Genomic DNA, 20460 nt, shown 5'->3' on the forward strand with positions numbered 1-20460 from the left:
CACCTGTTTCCTTATGTGACTCAGACCATATCGGCTTTATTTGGCTCCTTCACAGGCGCTGTCCATGTACCTGGGGGGCGCCCCTGCGGGCCCAGCGGGTACTGGCAAGACCGAGACCACCAAAGACCTGGCCAAAGCCCTGGGCTTGCTCTGTGTTGTGACCAACTGTGGGGAAGGCATGGACTACAAGGTACGGCGGAGAGCGGAACGCGGGACGCGGGGGGAGGCACCGCGGCCCACACTCTTCGGGATACCGCTGGGAGGAGAGAGCCCAGAGAAGAAACTGCCACCCTCAGTCTCAGAACTCACCCGTGTCTGCGTTGTCAGCAGCGTGTAGAGCAAAGGTCACAAACTGAAAGGTCACTAGAGCCACCTAGGTACAGTAAGTGAGGACAACGGCAGGTGCAGACAGTAGGGGGCGCTGAGGAGTCAGGTGAGGCCAAGGCCGGTGGCAGGGCACGGCTTCCGCTGGGGGGCACCACTTCCTAACTGTGGTTAAGATTACCACCGGGGAAGATGGACCTGCTGCGGCTTGATTTCCCAGTCTCTCTGTCTATCTACCTTCCTTCCTTCCTTAGATTTTATTTATTTATTTGACAGAGATCACAAGTAGGCAGAGAGGCAGGCAGAGAGAGAGGAGGAAGCAGGCTCCCTGCCGAGCAGAGAGCCCTATGCGGGGCTCGATCCTAGGACCCTGAGATCATGACCTGAGTCGAAGGTAGAGGCTTTAACCCACTGAGCCACCCAGGGGCCCCGATTTTCCAGTATTTCAAGAGGAGCCAGAACTCTGGAGTTTTCTGTGAAAATCCTTAAATTTGTAAAGTCCTGTGAATGGGAGAGCTGGCCCATGAGGGTCCCACCAGTCTTGCCAGAAAGATCCGTGAGTGAGGCGGTTGGTCGGCTGGCTGCCTCTCTGCCAACCTGATGTTCACTCTCTGTTTTAATTTAGGCAATTTATCCATAAATGTCTCATGTGCGATTTCATTTCATTTCATTTCATTATTTATTTAAGATTTTATTTATTTGACAGAGTGAGAGAGGAAACACAAGCAGGGGGAGCGGGAGAGGGAGCAGCAGGCTTCCCGCTGAGCAGGGAGCCCGACACGGGGCTCGATCCCAGGACCCTGGGACCATGACCTGAGCCCAGGCAGATGCTTAATGACTGAGCCACCCAGGTGCCCCATCGTGTGCAATTTTAAAGATGAAAATACCCCTTGTGCTTTTTTTTCCCCCCCTATTCACGCTAGGCCATTGGGAAGATTTTCTCTGGCCTCGCCCAGTGTGGGGCTTGGGGCTGCTTTGATGAGTTTAACCGCATCGACGCGTCTGTGCTGTCAGTCATCTCGTCTCAGATCCAGACGATCCGAAATGCCCTGATCCACCAGCTCACCACGTTCCAGGTGGGCACGAGTGAGGGCCACCCCGTCAGGTTCTCCGGGCTGGAAGTTCAGCCGCGTGACCTTAGAAGTCTCAAATGACCATTCAACAGACTTTTGCTTTCGAATCGAGATGGTTGGGTTTCCCCCAAATTATCAGCCTCTTGGAGAATCAGGGATGGCAGTGTTCTAGAACATCAAGTGAATTCCAGACAGAGAAGTAGTAGTAGCTATGGACAGGTAAGGCAGCGTTCCTAAGGAAGGGACAGAGCCCCCATTAAAGGAAAAAAATATTCTGGGTCACTTCCCAAAATTGAGAAAGAGGCAGCGTTCAGGATTAGTGGTCCATTCAGTCAAAATGTCTTTTGGTGGCTGTTACCCATAAACACAAAACTTTGCCTTCCTGCCTCATCAAGTTAGGGGATTAAAACGAGTAGCATTTTTTAAAAAAGATTTTATTTATTTATTTATTTGACAGACAGAGATCACAAGTAGACAGAGAGGCAAACAGAGAGAGAGAGAGAGAGAGAGGAGGAAGCAGGCTCCCTGCCGAGCAGAGAGCCCAATGTGAGGCTTGATCCCAGGACCCTGAGATCATGACCTGAGCCGAGGGCAGAGGCTTAACCCTCTGAGCCACCCAGGTTCCTCAAAACGAGTAGCATTTTTAATGAAGAGGCAGATTTGAGAAGTTTTTAGCGCTCTCCGATCTGTGTCCCTCAGAGGACGTATGTGTAGACCCGAGCTGATAAGACTATTAAGTTACAGCTGAGGAGGCCAGATCAGAATTTGGAGAAACACGATCTTATTACATAATTTAGATAGCCCAGAAGTGGGTTCTCTGACTAAAGGGACCAGAGTGGCTGGGCCACGTCCCTGCACTGGGGCTCCCTGGACCCTAACATGCTCTGCTCCCCCCGCCCCTGCATTTTGTCACCTTCACGCCACTCACCCTGCAGACACACCACATGTGTCTCTGTCTGCCTGAAACTGTCCTTCCTTCCTTTGTGCCCGAAAATGCCTTTTTATCCCCCAAGGCCCTATAGAGCCTCATGGAGAAGTTCAGCCTGCAGATTTGTGTTGGGCTGGTGGGGACTGGCTTGCCGGTGCCTCCGTGGCCCTGGCGACCCGCCTGCTTTTCTCCCAGACCTCAGTGCGGCTCACTGTTAAGAGATAACATAATCTCGATCCCATTAAACATCGATCCCATTAAACATTTTTAGGATTCCCATAAAGGCTTTGGGTGCGTTTTCTTTTAATGGGTTCTTCTGAACTATTTTAGGGCCGGGCTTACTGCTTCTGAGGGAAGGAAATTGAACCTGCAGTGCATTCAGGTTTCTAGAAGCTTTTTTTTTTTTTTTTAAGGTTTTATTTATTTGTCAGAGAGAGTACAAGTAGGGGGAGAAGGAGGCAGAGGGAGAAGCAGCCTCTCTGCTGAGCAAGGAGCCCGATGAGGGACTCAATCCCAGGATCATGGGATCATGACCTGAACCGAAGGCAGACACTTAACTGACTGAGCCCCCCAGGCGTCTCTAGAAGCTGTGGTTTTAAGAACAGGCCAGTCCATCATCTCCAGAAGGCAATTGAGGCCCCACATGGATATCAGGGAGCAGGTGACAGTGGTCTCATTGTGGGCTTGGCAGACAGGACAGTGGCCCCGTCTTTGATGGAGCATCCACGACCTGCTGGGTGGCCCTCTTGTCACTGAGGCAGTCTGTGCCTCATAAAAACACCGTTTCTCTCTTTTTTCTATCTGGTGAACCAGTGAAAAAAACAAAATAGTAAAATCTTAGAGAAAGAAATGGGAACAGGTGAAACTGGCTAAAGAAACTCAAAATAAAGGGGCGTCTGGGACAGCTCCAGGCTGCGCTCCTGCCCCGCATCGGCCACTTGTCAAGCGCCCAGACCCTGGCTTGGATCGGAGTTGGGTGGGGGTGTGCAGGGCTCGCCCCCAGAACACTCGGGTCAGAAGCAGGAGGACGCTGCGTTTAACTCCTGGAAATGGAAGGGAGTCAGACGGTGGCCTCTGCCACAGAACCATGGAGACGAACAGCCCCATGGCACCCCCGGCCCCCTGTCCGCGGTGGTAACTGTCTTCCTTTCCAATCGTCCTCCAGTTTGAAGGGCAGGAGATCTCCCTGGACCCGAAGATGGGCATCTTCATCACCATGAACCCAGGCTACGCGGGCCGCACGGAGCTGCCCGAGTCGGTGAAGGCCCTCTTCAGGCCCGTGGTGGTGATTGTGCCCGACCTGCAGCAGATCTGCGAGATCATGCTCTTCTCCGAGGGCTTCCTCTGGGCCAAGGTGAGGCCTCCATAGCGCCCGGCTCGGCCTGGTCCTCCCACTGCCCTGGCTCTGCGCTCAGACCAGGCACTTGGGACGTTTGCATTCTGTGTGGCTTAATTTGTTCTTTCTTCTTCTTTTTTAAAAAACTTTGTCTCTCTCCTCCTGTGTCTTTTTAAAACTGTAAGTTTTATTTTCGAGTCATTGGACCCCCCAGAAGTGGCAGCAGTAGTGCAGAGTTCCACCTGCCCCTCCCCCAGCCCCCCCCCATGACATTTTACACCCTCCAAAGCAGGATGTCAGAGTGACGAGGGCACAGTGCTGTCAGCTCAGGTACAGGCTTTATCTGGATTCCATCAGATGTTGTATCCTCTCTCTCTCTCTCTCTCTGGTGAGTATGCAGAATTCTAGAACATTTTGTCGCCCATGTGCTGTAACCAGAGCCGCAATCAGGATACAGAACTGGGCCATCACCACAAAGAAAGTCCTTCTTGTCATTCCCTGGTATCACATCTTCCCCACCGGGCTCCTACCCCCCCCCCAGGCAACCCCCTGCCATTCTCGGTCATGACAACCGGTCACTTCGAGAATGTTCTGTACATGGAATCATACGTATGTAACCCTTGATGGGCTTCCTTCACTTAGCCTCGTACCACGTACACACACGCTCCCAATGTCCTTTATCATCTTCTAAAATATGTATAAAAAAGTATGCTCCTGTATTTTCCTCGAAGGTTCTGAAAAACGTACAAAATAGCAAATACTTTCCGCACAAAGAGTTGTGAGGTTTCTTTTCTGTAATTTTTTAAAAGATTTTATTTTTATTTATTTGACAGAGATCACAAGTAGGCAGAGGGGCAGGCAGAGAGAGAGGAGGGAGCAGGCTCCCCGCTGAGCAGAGAGCCCGATGTGGGGCTCAATCCCAGGACCCTGAGATCATGACCTGAGCGGAAGGCAGAGGCTTTAACCCACTGAACCACCCAGGCGCCCCTGTAATTTTTTTTTTAAAGGCTCTTACTGCTTGCACATTGTCCAGATTTTGAATAGGAGTGTTGGACTCTCTGGTTCTTAGTCCCCACATCATCCTTAGGGAGCAGCAGGCCTTGAATCCTTGAGGTAGTTGTCTGTATCGGTGGCTACATCAGTAGTCTGCGAGGGGCTGACTTGTCTTGAAAGATGAGTTGCAAGAGAAGCTTTTTAAAATCTTATTTATATTTTGATTTTTAAAAGTTTTTATTTATTCATCTGACAGAGATCACAAGTAGGCAGAGGGGCAGGCAGAGAGAGAGAGGGAAGCAGGCTCCCCGCTGAGCAGAGAGCCCGATGCGGGGCTTGATCCCAGGCCCCTGAGATCATGACCTGAGCCAAAGGCAGAGGCTTAATCCGCTGAGCCACACAAGTGCCCCAAGAAGCTTTTTTTTTTTTTTTAAAGATTTTATTTATTTGAGAGAAACAGAGCACGAGTGAGCATGCATTGTGGGGGAAGGGCAGAGGGAGAGGGAGAAGCTGGCTCCCCGCTGGGCAGGGAGCCCCACGTGGGGCTCGATCCCAGGATCCCGAGATCATGACCTGAGCTGAAGGCAGATGCTTAACCGACTGAGCCACCCAGGTGCCACCAGGAAAAGACTTAATATGTTCAGGTCCAAATAAACAGAAAGCACATTTTTAGAGTGTGATTGCTATGATTTTAAAAAGTTGGATTTTAAAGTTAGTCTTTAAATGAAGCCACTAAAGATCTTCCTCCGCTTTCAAAGAGAGTTCCTCAAATTTTGGTAAGACCTGCATTCTTTGAAGTTAGTGCCTAATTTGTCATTGTTGAAAATGAAGATCTCTGTACCCCCTCCCCCCCGCCAAGGTCTTGCCCTTAGAGGCAAGGTCTGTTTGCTAATGGAGCAGTTGCATCTGAACAGCTTCATGTCCATTTTCTTTGTAGAATGATGTCCTGTTGCTTTCGGGTCATTGTCTTTCTTTGCTTTTCATTGTTTTTGATCGCAAAAGACCCTGGCCAAAAAGATGACCGTCCTCTATAAGCTGGCCCGGGAGCAGCTCTCCAAGCAACACCACTATGATTTTGGACTGAGAGCCCTGAAGTCCGTGTTGGTAATGGCTGGAGAGCTGAAGAGAGGCTCTTCTGACCTTCAAGAGGTAGGGGGCCGCGCACGCCTGCATCTGCCGGGGCTCTGTGTGGTTCATGGGCAGCGAACGAGTGTGGGGATGAGATGACGGGCTACACTATCGTCCCCCCCGGAAAGCTTTGGTCTTCACTGTCGCTTCATTTGGTTGCTGGCCTTAATTAGGTCTCTTATTTATTATTATTATTATTATTATTTTTCAATTTGACTAATTACTAGGTCAAGTTGAGAGTGTTCACAGCACCAGTTTCTGAGGCTTCAGTGTTAATATCCAGTTCACAATTGCAGGAAGGTGGGGTGGAGGGGTGGGGGTCAACCCTGTTCTCAGGAAGACATGAACAAGTTTTGGCTATTTTTTTTTTCCTGCTTTGCCACAAAAGTACGGGACTTACTCCAAAGCAGACCTCGGCTGCTCTGTGGTCCACAGGCTCCCTGGTCCTCTAGCCTCTGTACTCACAACGCTGAATGTCTTATATTTGATAAAAAGCTTTGTTTCCTATTTCATAAGAGGATTTCTAGACTAGTCCCCAGGTCTTTCGGAAATATCTCCGAAGGCGTCTCTTGCGTTCCGTCCAGGATGTGGTGCTGATGAGGGCCCTTCGAGACATGAATCTGCCCAAGTTCGTCTTTGAGGACGTCCCTCTCTTCCTTGGTTTGATTTCCGACCTGTTTCCCGGACTAGACTGCCCGCGTGTCCGCTACCCCCATTTTAACGACGCCGTGCAGCAGGTCCTGGAGGAGGGAGGCTACATTGTCTTACCTGTCCAGGTAAGTGAGTGCACGGGCGTCGTCTGAGTCCTTCCTGGTTGAAAAAAAATTGAATGTGGTCAAATCCACCCAACATTTACCATCCTAAGCATTTTTCCCTGAATTTTTTTCTTTTTATTGTGCTAAAGTACCCTAACAAAAATCTCCATCTTACCCATTTTCTGTACAGTTCAGCTGGGGGAAGTATATTCCTATTGCTGTGAAAGAGATTTCCAGAACTTCTCCATCCTGCCACACCGACACTCTGTCCCTATTAATCAGCAACCCCCCAGCCCCTCTCCCCAGCCCCCCGTCCTTATCTGCCTCCCCCCTGCCCCGCTTTCTGTTTCTATGAATCTGACTCCTCTGGGGACCTCATGTAGGTGACATCTTGTGGCCTTCGTCCTTTTCTGACCGGTTTATTTCCCTCGGCATGTTTTCATGGTTCATCCGTGTTTTAGCAGGTGTCAGAATCACCTTCCTTTTTGAGGCCCAGTCATGTTCCGCGGCATGTACATACCGCCCCCCAGCTGTTCTTGGTGTAATGTGATGACTCAAGTGTTTCGTTTTGGGGTCCCACCATCTCGTGCTCTCTCCCCACCCCACCTTTTTCTTTCTCCACAGTCCCATTTAGAAGAAAAATTAGATGTTACTGATAAGATTCTTCTTATCTGAAGTCTGTAAGGTTGTATATGTTGTCCATAAGCCAAAAATTACTGCCAGTGTGTTCTGAGGGTATAAATGCCTAAGGCTGCAGGACCAGAATGGCCACCTCTGGTCGGGCTGTCTCAGGGTGTCAGGCTCCCTCGAGGCCTGGGGCGGGGGCAGCAGGTACCGGTCACCGACGAGAGAGCTCACTGCACCTTTCCTACCCTGACGTTTTCCTCTAGAGCTGGTGGTTTAGAAAGGGAATGTGAAATGATGTAGCAGCAACGGAAAAGCAATCCAGCAGTTTCCCAAGATGTTAATTGTAGAGTTACGTACCCCCAGGGGGAACGAGAACGTAGGTCCACGCAAGAACTCCTACAAGATGTCTGGGTAAGAGCCCAGAAATAGAAGCCATGCAAATGCTCATCTACGGGTGAATGAAGCAGAGGCGATATGTCCACACAATGGAGTAGTCCTTGGCCACAAAAAAGAAATCCGTTCTGACCCACAATGGACGCTGAGAACATGCAAAGCGAGAGCAGCCAGACACCAAGGCCTGCAGATCCTGTGATCTGTGCGATTCCGTTCATGTCATTCCGTTTACGTATGGAGACGGCACAAGTCCACGGACACGGAAAGCCGATGAGCGGCCCCAGCGGCTGGGGGAGGGGCTGGGAAGAGAAGGCAAATGAATGCAGAGTTTTGGGGGTGGGGGGCGGGGATTAAAATGTTTTAAAATTGAACAGGGTCACGCAGCGTGTCCCAAGACCCGCCGAACTGCACTCTCAGAATGGGCAGATTATATGGTATGTGGATTATAGCTCAACAAAGCTGTTTTTTTTTTTTTTTTTAAATTTTTACCCCAGCTGCCAATGGTTGCCCCCACAGGTGGATAAAGTGGTCCAGATGTTCGAGACCATGTTAACCCGCCACACGACCATGGTGGTGGGGCCCACCGGAGGGGGCAAGTCTGTGGTCATCAACGCTCTGTGTCAGGCCCAGACCAAGTGAGTATGACCCCGAGGGGAGGGCCTGGGTGCCAGGGCGGTTTCCTGGTCAGGTTGGTGGTGGTATCATGGAGCCCCATTTTGCTTTCTCAATTCCTGGGAGATAAAATTTGTCTTAAAACACTGCCTTGTAAAAGAAAAAAAAATTTATTTATTTCCAAGAGCAGGGGGAGGGGCGGGGGAGAGGAGGAGAGAGAGTCTTTTTTTTTTTAATTAAATTTTTTATTTTTTATAAACCTATAATCTCTCTATATATATTTTTAAAGATTTTATTTATTTATTTGACAGACAGAGATCCCAAGTAGGCAGAGAGGCAGGCAGAGAGAGAGGAGGAAGCAGGCTCCCTGCTGAGCGGAGAGCCCGATGTGGGGCTCGATCCCAGGACCCTGGGATCATGACCTGAGCCGAAGGCAGAGGCTTTAACCCACGGAGCCACCCAGGCGCCCCTAAACATATATTTTTATCCCCCGGGGTACAGGTCTGTGAATCGCCAGGTTTACACACTTCACAGCAGAGGAGAGAGAGTCTTAAGCAGACTTTGCTGAGTGTGGATGGCAATGCGGGGCTTGATCCCATGACTCTGAGATCATGACCTGAGCCAAAACCCAAGTCAGATGCTTAACCAACTGAGCCACCTAGGTGCCCCAAACACTGCATTTTTTTTTTAAATTATGAAAACAAGAAGTTAATTCATGTTTGAAACTACATAGAACACCCCCCCACCCACCGCCAAAGAAGGCATTTTCAATCCAGATGTAATCCAGTCTAAAAGGAACACAAAACGTTTTTACTACATTGGATGCACGTGGCCACCAGTTCTTCTCATGACCCAGTCATCTTCAGAATCGCATACAACAGAAAAAGAGAGAAGGGGGGGACCCATTACACGGGGTCAGTGTTCAGTTCTGAATGCTGAAATCCGAACACATCAGTGTGCTAAACGCCACGTTAGACTCAGAGCGTCTCTCCTCGTTTCACTGCTGATTGGTGAATTTAGAAGGCAAAGCGGTGACCCTTTTGTGCCTCAGACTGTGACGAGGCTTATCTGTGAGATAACAAGCTTATGCGAGTATTTTGAAAATTAACTTGTTAAGTTGTATTTCTTGGCGTTCAGGTTGCCCCTTCCGAGTAAGTGGGGGTACTCAGCCTTATGCAGCTATTTTATGGGATCAGAGTGGCCAAAAATGGTGTCATCCCTGCAAAGGCCTTATTATTCCCAGCCCAGCGGGAGCAAGGCTCCTCCAAGGGACAGGGACCTCACACACCTAACACAGAATGTTCTGAAGACCTGCAGTGGGTCGTAGTGCCTCTCCTTATACCGAGATGGATTTTGACTTCTCACTTTTCTCTCAAGCAAGAACTCGGTTCCAGAAGGACTTCTCTGTATGCTAACATTCCAGCAAAAACCTAAACCAAGCCTTATAATCTTTGTGACTTTAACATTTCTAGATAGTCTATAAAGCTAATGAGTAAGTTAGTGTCTTTTTTTTCTTATTTCTTCCTATGTTTCTTATGAGAAAACCCAGGGATAGTGACTTACTGATTTCAAATGGATTGTGTCATAGCCATCTACCTTTTATTATTTTTTTTAAATAAATATTTTACTTGAAAGACAGAGAGAGGCAAAGGGAGGAGCAGGGAGCCTGATGTGAGGCTCCATCCCAAGATCCTGGAATCATGACCTGAGCTGAAGGTAGATGCTTAACCCACTGAGCCACCCAGGCACTCCTGCCCTTTATTCTTTAATTAATTAATCATTAGGTAATTGATGGAGTTATCATATATACGTGTGTATATGCATGCCTTCATTATTTTGATTTACTTAGTTAATTATGAACTTGTGTGAAGTCCAGTTTTCTGTAGATGAATTAATCCCATGGCGTTGCAGGAATTTATAGGCGTTATAGCGGCTAATGCCCTGTCTACATGATTTATAAAGTCAGCAACACAAAACAGATATCCTATGAGTATGAGGAACTGAACATCTGTAGTCCAAGGGTGTGTTATGTTGTCCTGGATGACTGTTATCTCCTATAAACTAATTATGAAACAGTCACATAAATTGTCATAGGCACAAATATGTAACTTAGCTTCTCTATGCCTCCAAAAGACCAAGCTGTGTTTTCAGTTCAGACCTCACTTTTGTTGGGGCCACATTTTCGGTGAAACATGGTTCCCTTGATTTAATATAAGCCATTAACAGTCAGTGGGAAGCCCTGGGCAGAGTTTGGGTGGAGTGTGTTTTGTTTTGTTTTATTTTAATTCGATTAGCCAACATATAGTACAACATTAGTTTCACATGGGTGGGTTGCATTTTAAATTCTGGATTGGATCCAACACATCAAATCCCCATCTAGGTGCCACAGACTGTTTTTCCTAATGCGTTCAGGCCACCTGGACCACAGCTGAAGCCTCTCCTTTGATTTAGGCTTGGGCTGGTGACCAAGTTGTACATCCTGAATCCCAAAGCCATGAGTGTCATAGAGCTTTATGGCATCCTGGACCCCACTACCCGAGACTGGACCGACGGGGTGCTGTCAAACATCTTCAGAGAGATCAATAGGCCAACAGATAAGAAGGAGCGCAAGTGAGTACCTTTGTGAGTAGGAGAGAGTCTGCACTAGCTCATGTTAATTACCTCAATGTTGCGGATAAAAAAAGACAATGTACAGTGTTGTAGGTTCAAGCATGGATGTCCACAGATTTAGAGTCCGATGTCGAGGGCTCTGTTCACAAACTGCCTGGTGGGATCTTCGTTCTCTATGTGTTCCCTCTGTCTCCTCGACTGGGAGGATGCTCTCCCCTCTGTAAGGGTACCTGTCCTTGGAGAAGGGCCCACCTGCGTGATCCAAGATGCTGTCATCTTGAGATCCTTAATTACATCAGCAAAGGCCACCCCTCCCCAAAAGTAAGGTCCCAAAACTAGTTCTGAGGGACCTATCTTTTGGGGGCCACCATTCAACCCATTGCTCATGGGTATACGAAATACTTTTCTTTTCCCTTAAACTTACCATGAGAAAAGTCAATGTCCAAACCAGTGGTAGCTAGCCATTGATATTCAGTCTCAGTTTTAATGAAAGAATGCTACCATCTGTCTCCGTGAACAGCTGCTACTGCGCTACCGCAGACCATTCCACGCGGGAATGTAGGTCTGTGCTGTCGGCCCTCCCGGCTGCAAGAGAAGCAAGACATCCAGACTTTTGTGCGATGTTTCTTTATCCTTAAATGTTGCTGACTCAGTTTTTATAAAAGATTATTTACTGGAGAGGGAGAGAGAGAGCATGAGTGGAGGGGCAGAAGGAGAGAATCTCCAAGCATATTCCCCACTGATCGCTGAGCGTGAAGTGGGACCTGAGCTCAGGACCCATGAGACCATGACCTGAGCAGAAACCAAGAGTTGGATGCTCAACCCAACAAGCCACGCAGGGACTCGAACTCAGTTTTTATGTTGGCTCTTTTTTTTCCCCCCATTTGATTTTATGGGTCAAACCTTGGGACGAAGTTGGGTGCTCTGTCACAGGTCCTGGTGTCAAAACCCTGGGAAAAAAGACGTCAGCATGAATGCGGAGTTTCCATGTGAAAGCTTGGCTTGCTTTTCTTTGCTGCAGGTATATTTTATTTGATGGTGATGTGGATGCTCTGTGGGTGGAAAACATGAATTCTGTGATGGATGACAACAAGCTATTGACCTTGGCCAATGGTGAGCGCATTCGGCTTCAAGCACACTGTGCTCTGCTCTTTGAGGCAAGTCGTGATGAAAACGAATTTTTAATATGTTTTTCTTTTAGTTAGAAGTCTAGTTGGTCATTAAATTGGTAATAAATATAGGTGACTGAAGAAAACCCACACAGTGCAGAAGAGTCTTTATGATGAGTACAACTCTGTACTCTCCCTCCTCCTCTTATCCCTCTTTCATTGAACCCCAGCGGTAACTAGTTTTCACTTTTGTGAAATGTAGGATAATGTAGGTCTGTGCTGGTCATTTCATCTGGTCATTATCCAAGTGTCTGTAAATAACACACTTCGCATGCTCTTCCTTCCTTTATTAAGTTACCAGAGTATCTGTGCTATGACTGCTATGAAAGTAGATCATCTCTCATATCTCTAGCTCACTCCCCTCCTCAGAATACTACATCGCTAAATCTGTTGAATCAGTCAACAGTATTTGCATTATTATGAATATGGAAATATTTACTGTAGTGCCATCTAGTGTACTGTTATTACGTTCTCTCTTTTAGAGCCTTTTATTTTTTTGGCGTGGAGTTTGTAGTTGCCTTGTTTTTTCTCTCGCACTATTTGCCTTTAGCTTTTCATTTGTTTTTCTCAAACTTTGGATCCTATCTTTTGAACCTTTGAAGCAGTGGCCCTGAAACTTGCTTTCACTTTGGCTTACTGTCAATGCTGATTTTAACTTGGCCTGTCAAATTTGCCGATGCCTGGGTGTTTGTGCATATTGTTCTTATTGGTTGACTGAACTGTGTCTTTTCATAGAGACGTGTGTTAATATTGCTGGTTTAGATGCATGCATATTAAATTTTATACTACCCAATCTCAACTCTGTTTTTAAAAAATGAAGAAGAAAGAGTGAGAGGTGAACACTCTAAAACAATGTTTGTTTCTTGGTGTTGGGATTTTGGATAACTTATTTTCTTCTCTATAGTTTTCTATTTTTGTCAGGTAGCTGAAAGTGTATTAATTTTCACATTAATTTATAGTAAAAGAAAACTTAAAAAGGCACTACATCAGAATGTATAATCTTCCCAAGATAAACTTCAGTGTTTAATTAGAAGCCTCGGGAAAGCTATGTTAATCTTGGTATGACTGGGTTTTACGCAGCTGAAAAAACTTTGCACAAAGCAAAGGCTTTTAAATATGCAGTCTGGTTGTTTATAGCTGCAAACGTGACTGATTTTCTTTATTTCTCCAGGTTGGAGATTTACAGTATGCCTCTCCTGCAACTGTGTCTCGATGTGGAATGGTTTATGTGGATCCTAAAAACTTGAAATATCAACCATTCTGGAAAAAATGGGTTAATGAAATACAAAACAAGGTGGAAATTCTTTCTAAAATGAACTTAAAAGTTTTTAGTACTATTGACTAGTAGGATAAACATAATCCAGAGGGTTGTTGGTTGCGAAAGCCATGACCTTGACCTTGATCTTAAGCACTTAATGTTATCAATAAATTGGATATAAACATGGAAGATACACTTAGGAGGTTTCCAGCTAATTCCATAGCTAGTGGGATAGGTAATGATTTTGATAGTCTAGATCGGGGTTGACAATTTTTTCTGTAAAGGGGTAGAGAGTAAATATTTTAAGGTCTGTGGGCCATATGGTTTCTTTTCCAGCTACTCGACAATGCCATTGTGGCATGAAAGCAGCCACCATATGTGTATGGGCATATCTATGTACCAATAACACTTTATTTACAGAAAGAGGTGGCAGGCCAGATTTGGCTTGTGGGTTGTAGTTGGAAATCCTGGTCCAGAGAGGTCCACCTATTGAAAGACTTATCTCTACAAGGGCCCAGCTTTTGCTTACTTGGATGAAAGCGGTGTGTGAAGGACCTAGCTTGTCAGGTAATAAAGTTCTGATAGTTTTAGTTTTAGTTCACTTCAAATCCTGTCATGTGTCACGTGGCTGCTAAAATGTGTATTGTTGTAACAAAAGCCTTGCCTTCGTTAGATAGTGCAGAGTGGGCACCTGGGGGGCTCAGTCGGTTAAGTGTCTGTCTTGGTCTCAGGTCATGATCCCAAGGTCCTGGGATCAAGGCCCACATCGTGCTCCCTGTGCCACAGGGAGTCTGACTTTACCTCTGTCCCTCCTCCTGCTTGTGTTCTTGCTTTTTCACTCAAATAAATAAAATCTTTAAAAAAAATTTCAGGGCACCTGGGTGGCTCAGTTGGTTAAGCAACTGCCTTCAGCTCAGGTCCTGGGATTGAGTCCCGCATTGGGTTCTCCGCTCATCGGGAAGTCTGCTTCTCCCTCTGACCTGTCTCCCCTCATGCTCTTCCTCTCTCTCTCAAATAAATAAATAAAAAATTTTTTAAAAGATTTTATGTATTTATTTGACAGAGAGAAATCACAAGTAGGCAGAGAGGCAGGCAGAGAGAGAGAGAGGGAAGCAGGCTCCCTGCTGAGGGATGCGGGACTCGATCCCAGGACCCCGAGATCATGACCTGAGCCGAAGGCAGCAGCTTAACCCACTGAGCCACCCAGGTGCCCCAATAAATAAAATTTTGGGGGGAAAAAATAAAGGTTCAGAGACAGGTGTGACAGTCATGTGAAGGTTGTGAGGCCCACACACATGTGACCTTTTGACCACACCCAGGACACTTACCATATTTTCAAAGTGACACAGGGCGTATCACTAGGACGGCCATTAGGCTGATGGCGAATTGGAAGCCAGGGCATAATTATCCCAGAGAAGAGAAGACCAGGGAGATCATGACAGGACCATGGGAGGTACAGTCGTAAGGGAGAGAGGGCTGTCTAAGGGCCCATGCAGTCTCTGGCCATCCTTCATGCCTTGATTGGGTGAGGGACCTTCCACTGCTCCATACTCTTTGCAAGATGACTGTGGCCATGTAACTTGAACTTGAAGATAATCAGCCCCATTTCTTTCCAATGGTATCTACTATCTTCCCTCCCTCCCCGTGGTGGGCTAGCCTCTACAGCAGTGAAATGAAATGCTCCATTTCATTTCATTGCACCGTAGAGGACGGACCCCTCTACAGATAGAAGGCCAGATTACCGGGGTTCACTCACCCGCCAAATTTATCGTTCATCAGAAGACCTTTCCCCTGCCTCTTTTGCCAAGATAAGCTTTCCACTAGCTTCCATTTAAATAAAGGAACCCTTGAAGATGCATTGGAATTCTACCCTTTTCCAGGTAGAGCTCGGTCATTTAGAGAGTCTCTTTGAGAAGTACGTGCCCTATCTCATCGATGTGATAATGGAAGGGGTCGTGGATGGAAGACAGGGAGAGAAGCTGAAGACCATAATCCCTCAGACAGACCTCAATATGGTAAGAAACAGTCTCTGTTAGCAAGGAGGGATTCTTCCTTAAAGGTGAACCCAGAGTCCAAGGGAGGGAGAGATGCCAGAGGGGCCATCTGTCACGTTGCCGGTTGCTGGCAAGGAAGACACGGCACTTCCGTCTGGGACCCTGTGCAGGACAAGATGCCTGGGTCCACCTGGTTGAACCAATATGGTGGGTCATATGTTCCCATCACTCTGGGACCTGGGATCCCAGGATTAAGGAGCAGCACTGACCCTGGGGTAGGGGAGTGGAGTGTATGGGCTGATCGTGGATTTTCCTGTGTACTAGGTAACGCAGTTAGCCAGGATGCTGGACACCTTACTCGAAGGAGAGATAGAGGACCCCGACCTCCTGGAGTGCTACTTCTTAGAGGCCCTGTACTGTTCTCTGGGCGCGTCTCTGCTCGAGGATGGAAGGATTAAATTCGATGAATGTGTCAAACGCCTTGCTTCTTTGCCTTCTGTTGATAAGGAAGGGGAATGGGCCAATCCTGGGGAACTGCCAAGTAAGAACCAAGTGCAACCTGTTTTCCTGCTCAGAATGCTTTTGGGGAGGTTTTCAGAGGAAGTGGCCTCACTTTTCCACGTGTTGGCCTGTGTGGATTTTGCAGCTCGTTTGCTTCTGTAGACAAACCCGCGATGGTCAGAGCCCCTGGGGGAACCTCTAAAGTTTGATGTGTGAGCTACCATAGCCAGAGCCCCAGCGGCTTTTCTTGCTGAGTTTGAATGACCACGCCCCCACCCCCACCCCGCCGCGAGGTTAGGCACTTGCTTCCTTTCCTCTGTTTAAATTTTTAAAACTTTCACACTTTGCAGGACTTTGAGTTTCTTCTCCTTTGGACTTACCTATTTTTTTTTTTTTTAACTCATCTCTCTAAATCGGCACAACTTAACTCAACTGCTGTCTTCCTGAGTATTTGCACAGAAGGAGATCAAGTGCAGATCCGTGGGTGATTCTTAGGAGACCATCCTATTAAGGGTTTAAGTTTGTGTGTGGAAAAAAACATGCATGCTCCAAGAACTGTTATCTGGTGAAAACATGACTTTCTCAAGAACTACACATAACACTAGGGCCCATCTTTGTCTTTTTCTTCATGATATTGGAATATGACTCGGCCCGTAGACATCCTTCTAAGTTGTCATCTATCCTCATCACCTGGGCTGTTCTTTTGAAAACGTAAAGTGAAATGGCCTTGGGTCTTTTTCATGGGGAGCACTGAGCAGATCAGAGATGTTTTTCAAGTCCTGCTCTGGGGTGGGGGGCAGTTTGCTGGTACTTTCTCGGCTCGGCAAGCCTCCTATGGGTGAGTGCTTCCCAACTGTGCACACCATGCTGGCTTTATGTGGCTGTGGTCAGTGATCCCCTCGCTCAGGGCCCCTCGTGGGCTCTTATTTTGGGAACCTAGTGGCCACATGGACGTGTCGCTTCCAGAAGCCTTTTGCACTCCATCCTGGCAACGGGCTCCCTGACCTCCTACTAGCTGTTAATATCAGCCTCCGTGACTTGGGCCATACCTGCTGGTCCGGGCCTCATGGGGACTGCCACCGGGCTCTCTTCTGGTCCCCTCTGTAGCCCAGCCCTGTGCTCCCTGCTTTCCTTTTCCCCTCCTTTGCTGTTGGCTTATCATTCACCCTCTCTTGGCCCAATCCCTGGTCCCCTTGCCCTGTTGTCCTTTCTTAAATCTCTGTGAGGAGCCCCGAGTCTGTCTTCTGTCCCCCTCCAGGGCTGAGTCACACTGAGAAAACCACAGCTTCAGATGGCTGCCTTGTAGCTGGAGCGTCGACCTTGAACTCTCCCGTCCTCAGTGGCAGTGTCCCTGTCTTCTCCCCAGACCTTCACCTGACCTTCTCCCCTTGCTCTACTGAAGATCGTTCTCGCTTCCACGGGAAAAACAGAAGGCATCAGATAGGATTTTCCTGCCCCCAGACTTGTTCTGGCCCGCTCCCCGTCTCTCTGCTTGGGCAGGAGACAGCCCCGGCCACAGAGGATGCCCTGTTCTTTGGGGCCTGCCCACCTGCCGCTCAGGGACCTCCTTCCTTGCTGGGGTCCTCTAGCACTGCCTTCCCCATCTCCCCCCTGCTGACTCCATCCTGCTCTCAGGTGACACCTTCCTAATCCCGTCTCCTTCTAGAGATGTTGCCCCGCCTCTTTACTCTGAACTAGAAAGGCTGGACCACCACCTAGCCCCACAGCGGGAAGGTGCCTCCAGCCAGCTCGTCCCCTGTCTTCTCCACCGGAGCCCATGAGCCTTCCTGACCTCATTGTCCTGACCTTGCTCCAGCGTTGGGGGGCGGCAGACCACGCCCCGCTCTCTTGAAATGTTCTCCCCCTGCCTTGCTGGCCACTTCTGCCCCGTGTCCTTCCTCCGCCCCTTCCTCACATAGAGCTTCAGTCCTCCAGCCTCCTTTTGGGCTTCATGTCCTCGAGGAGCGCTGGCCATGGGCCCACAGCTTCTGACTGCCCGTCTCCTTCCCTTCTGCACCTTCTCCTGGATCCCTAGCTCGGTTCTACTGAAATCTGTCTGTCTATCATCATCATCATCCTCTATTAATCACCTGTCTGTCTGCCTTGCACACTGGTGACCTGGACAGTCTGTCTCCCCCAATCTGTCATTTCTGTCATTCCCCCACCCCCGCCACATCTCATGAGCTGCTCCTGTCACCTCTACCCCGGGCGAGGCAGGAGCCTCATGAACAGGTCTCCCCATCTCTCCTGACCTCTTCCAGATCTGTTTTCCTCTACAGCCTTGCTGGTCATTGCACATGTAGATCTGACTTCGTCTCCCCTTGGAGGTTAATGTCAGTGGCTCCCCTGTACCTACAGGATGGACAACCAGCGCCCGAAGTGGTCAGCCGGGCTCTTCACGCAACAGCCCTGCGGCCCTTGTAGCTGGACCTAGTGTGGCCCCTCGGTGCACTACGCACTCCCTCCTCTCTGTTCCTACAGCCGTCCGCCACGCTCCCTTCTCCCTGTAACAGAGCTTCCCGGCGGCCCCCAGGGCTTTCAGCTTAGGACTGCCCACTTTTCGGGTCTCAGATTGGATGGCATTTCCTTTGGGAAAACTTCCTCCCAGGGCTGGCTGCAATGGTTGGCATTGCTGGGGCCTGCAGGGGGAGGGCAGTCTGTCTGGGACGAGGTGCACGAGGGAGCTTTCCCTAGAGCAAGTTTTCAGAGACCCCTGTGATTGGTGTTCAGGCACAAACAGGTGTGTGCTTCTCAGACCTCTCTCCTGCCCCACCCTGGTTAGATGCCCTTATGGGGTTCCCTGTGGCACCTGAGCTGGCCTGTAGCAGAACGTAGCACCACCCACCTCCCTGGCCCACTAACACCTGTCAGCTTAGGGACCAGACCTGTCCGCCTCTCCCTCGTGTTCCTGGAGAAGGGACACAGCGCCTCTGTCCAGTGGACGGGAGCGTTCGTTGGGCGTCCTCGGCTAAGTTGCCGTCTAGGGAACAAGGAGCGTTAGTTCATCTCAAGCATGTGCCAGAGCTGGTTTCGCAGTCCCAGGTCCGGGACCGAAGTGACATCAGGCCATTGTTTACTGCAGGTCACCTCCCAACCTTGTATGACTTTCACTTTGATGCCACGCGGAAGAAATGGATTCCGTGGAGCCAATTAGTTCCTGACTATGTTCACAGCCCGGAGAGGAGATTCATCGACATCCTGGGTAAGCGAGAAGCAGACCCTGTTCTTGGGCTAACAGCATCAGTTCTCGTTCCGCGAAGCAGTGGAACAGATCCGGTGGCTTCTGTGGCCTTCCTGAGGCCCACCCGGTGTACGGGTTCCGAGAAGCCACAAAGAACGCGCCACAGGCTGGGCCAAGCGGGGGCCGGTTTCTGTTCCATTTCCCCGCGGCTGGCCTCGGGCACCCGCAGACGACCGTGAGTCTCAGCTGTCCCTGGGCAGGCGGGCTGGCGGGAGGACGGGCAGCTCTGGGCCAGCCGGCCGGCCGCGGGAAGGAGTGGAGGACGAGAAAGGGAGGAACGAACAAGGCAGCATCGTGTGGAAGGTGCTGTCCCGCGGGGCTGCGTACTCTGGACGTTTCTGTCTCCGGCTGTGTTTTGAACGCGGCCCTCTGGCTGTTTAGATACCAGTGGCCGAGAGAGCGAGACATACCCATTTCCTCAGGAAGCAGGCAGGCCCGTGTAGGACTGAGCTGGACCCGGGTCCGTGGTTTCATTCTCTCTTTGGAGGAAGTTGTTGGTCAGAAAGCCAGACTCTGCCAAGAGGGGACTGACCTAAGCCACGGATAAACGGAGGTTTTTTTTTTTTTTTAAGATTTTATTTATTTGACAGATCACAAACGGGCAGAGAGGCAGGCAGAGAGAGAGAAGGAAGCAGGCTCCCTGCTGAGCAGAGAACATGACGTGGGGCTCGATCCCAGGACCCTGAGATCATGACCCGAACCGAAGGCAGAGGCTTAACCCATTGAGCCACCCAGGTGCCTCGAAGCCAAGTTTTTAATAGCCTGACTATAAAGCAGAACTGGTTATTTTTTAAAAATGAGGTGCGCCTCATGGGTGGGTGTCCAGCTCACCAAACCAGACCCTTAAAGTGGGTGGATTTCATGGTACGTGACTTAGATCTCCGTCAAGCTATTAAGAGTAACGGTTGGGGTAAGGAGATCGCACCCACCTGTGCGTTTTCAAGGTCACGTCTTGGATTCGCTGGTGATTCTTACGGGAGGTTTGGGATTCCGGGGAGCTCTGTGTTGCCGCCTGCTCGCCCCCCACGTTCCCCGGATGCTCCCACGCCTCCCGTGTTCCTTAGTTCACACAGTGGATACAACGCGCACTACGTGGACCCTGGAGCAGATGGTCAAGATCAAGCAGCCTGTTCTTTTGGTCGGTGAATCCGGCACCTCCAAGACGGCCACGACCCAGAACTTCCTCAAAAATCTGAATGAAGAGACCAACGTAAGTCACTGTTTGTTCTCTCTCGTGACCTACGACTGTGTGACAGACGACGCCGGCGCGAGCCTTATACTCGCATCTCACCGTTTCTGCGGGTCGGGAATCTGGGAGGGGCCCCTCGGGGTGGCTCGGGCTCCGGCTCCCTGCTGAGCTCACTGGCCAGCAGCTGGCCGGGGCTGTAAGTCACCCCAAGGCCTGACGGGGGCTGGAAGACCCTCTTCCAAGACGGCAGGCCTCGGTTTCCCCACCACGTGGACCTCTCCACGGGCTTCTGGGTGATCTCTGGGCGTGGTCACTGGCTTCTGCCAGAG

The 20460-nt window shown here is 49.3% G+C and overlaps 1 protein-coding gene across 1 annotated transcript in view; it reads left to right on the forward strand.

The window, feature by feature from the left end:
- DNAH10 (dynein axonemal heavy chain 10) overlaps nt 1-20460 on the forward strand; it is a 136186-nt gene that overhangs the window by 68332 nt on the left and 47394 nt on the right. The window contains exons 33-45 of the mRNA XM_044244403.1: nt 56-190; nt 1248-1400; nt 3491-3679; nt 5657-5803; nt 6367-6558; nt 8074-8192; nt 10621-10779; nt 11801-11936; nt 13120-13242; nt 15087-15221; nt 15525-15741; nt 18784-18903; nt 20007-20152. Coding sequence (XP_044100338.1) covers nt 56-190; nt 1248-1400; nt 3491-3679; nt 5657-5803; nt 6367-6558; nt 8074-8192; nt 10621-10779; nt 11801-11936; nt 13120-13242; nt 15087-15221; nt 15525-15741; nt 18784-18903; nt 20007-20152 — 1971 coding nt within the window. The remainder of the gene's footprint in view (nt 1-55; nt 191-1247; nt 1401-3490; nt 3680-5656; nt 5804-6366; nt 6559-8073; nt 8193-10620; nt 10780-11800; nt 11937-13119; nt 13243-15086; nt 15222-15524; nt 15742-18783; nt 18904-20006; nt 20153-20460) is intronic.

Source organism: Neovison vison, chromosome 3 (assembly GCF_020171115.1).
Source record: "Neovison vison isolate M4711 chromosome 3, ASM_NN_V1, whole genome shotgun sequence".
Classification (NCBI taxonomy): Eukaryota; Metazoa; Chordata; class Mammalia; order Carnivora; family Mustelidae; genus Neogale; species Neogale vison.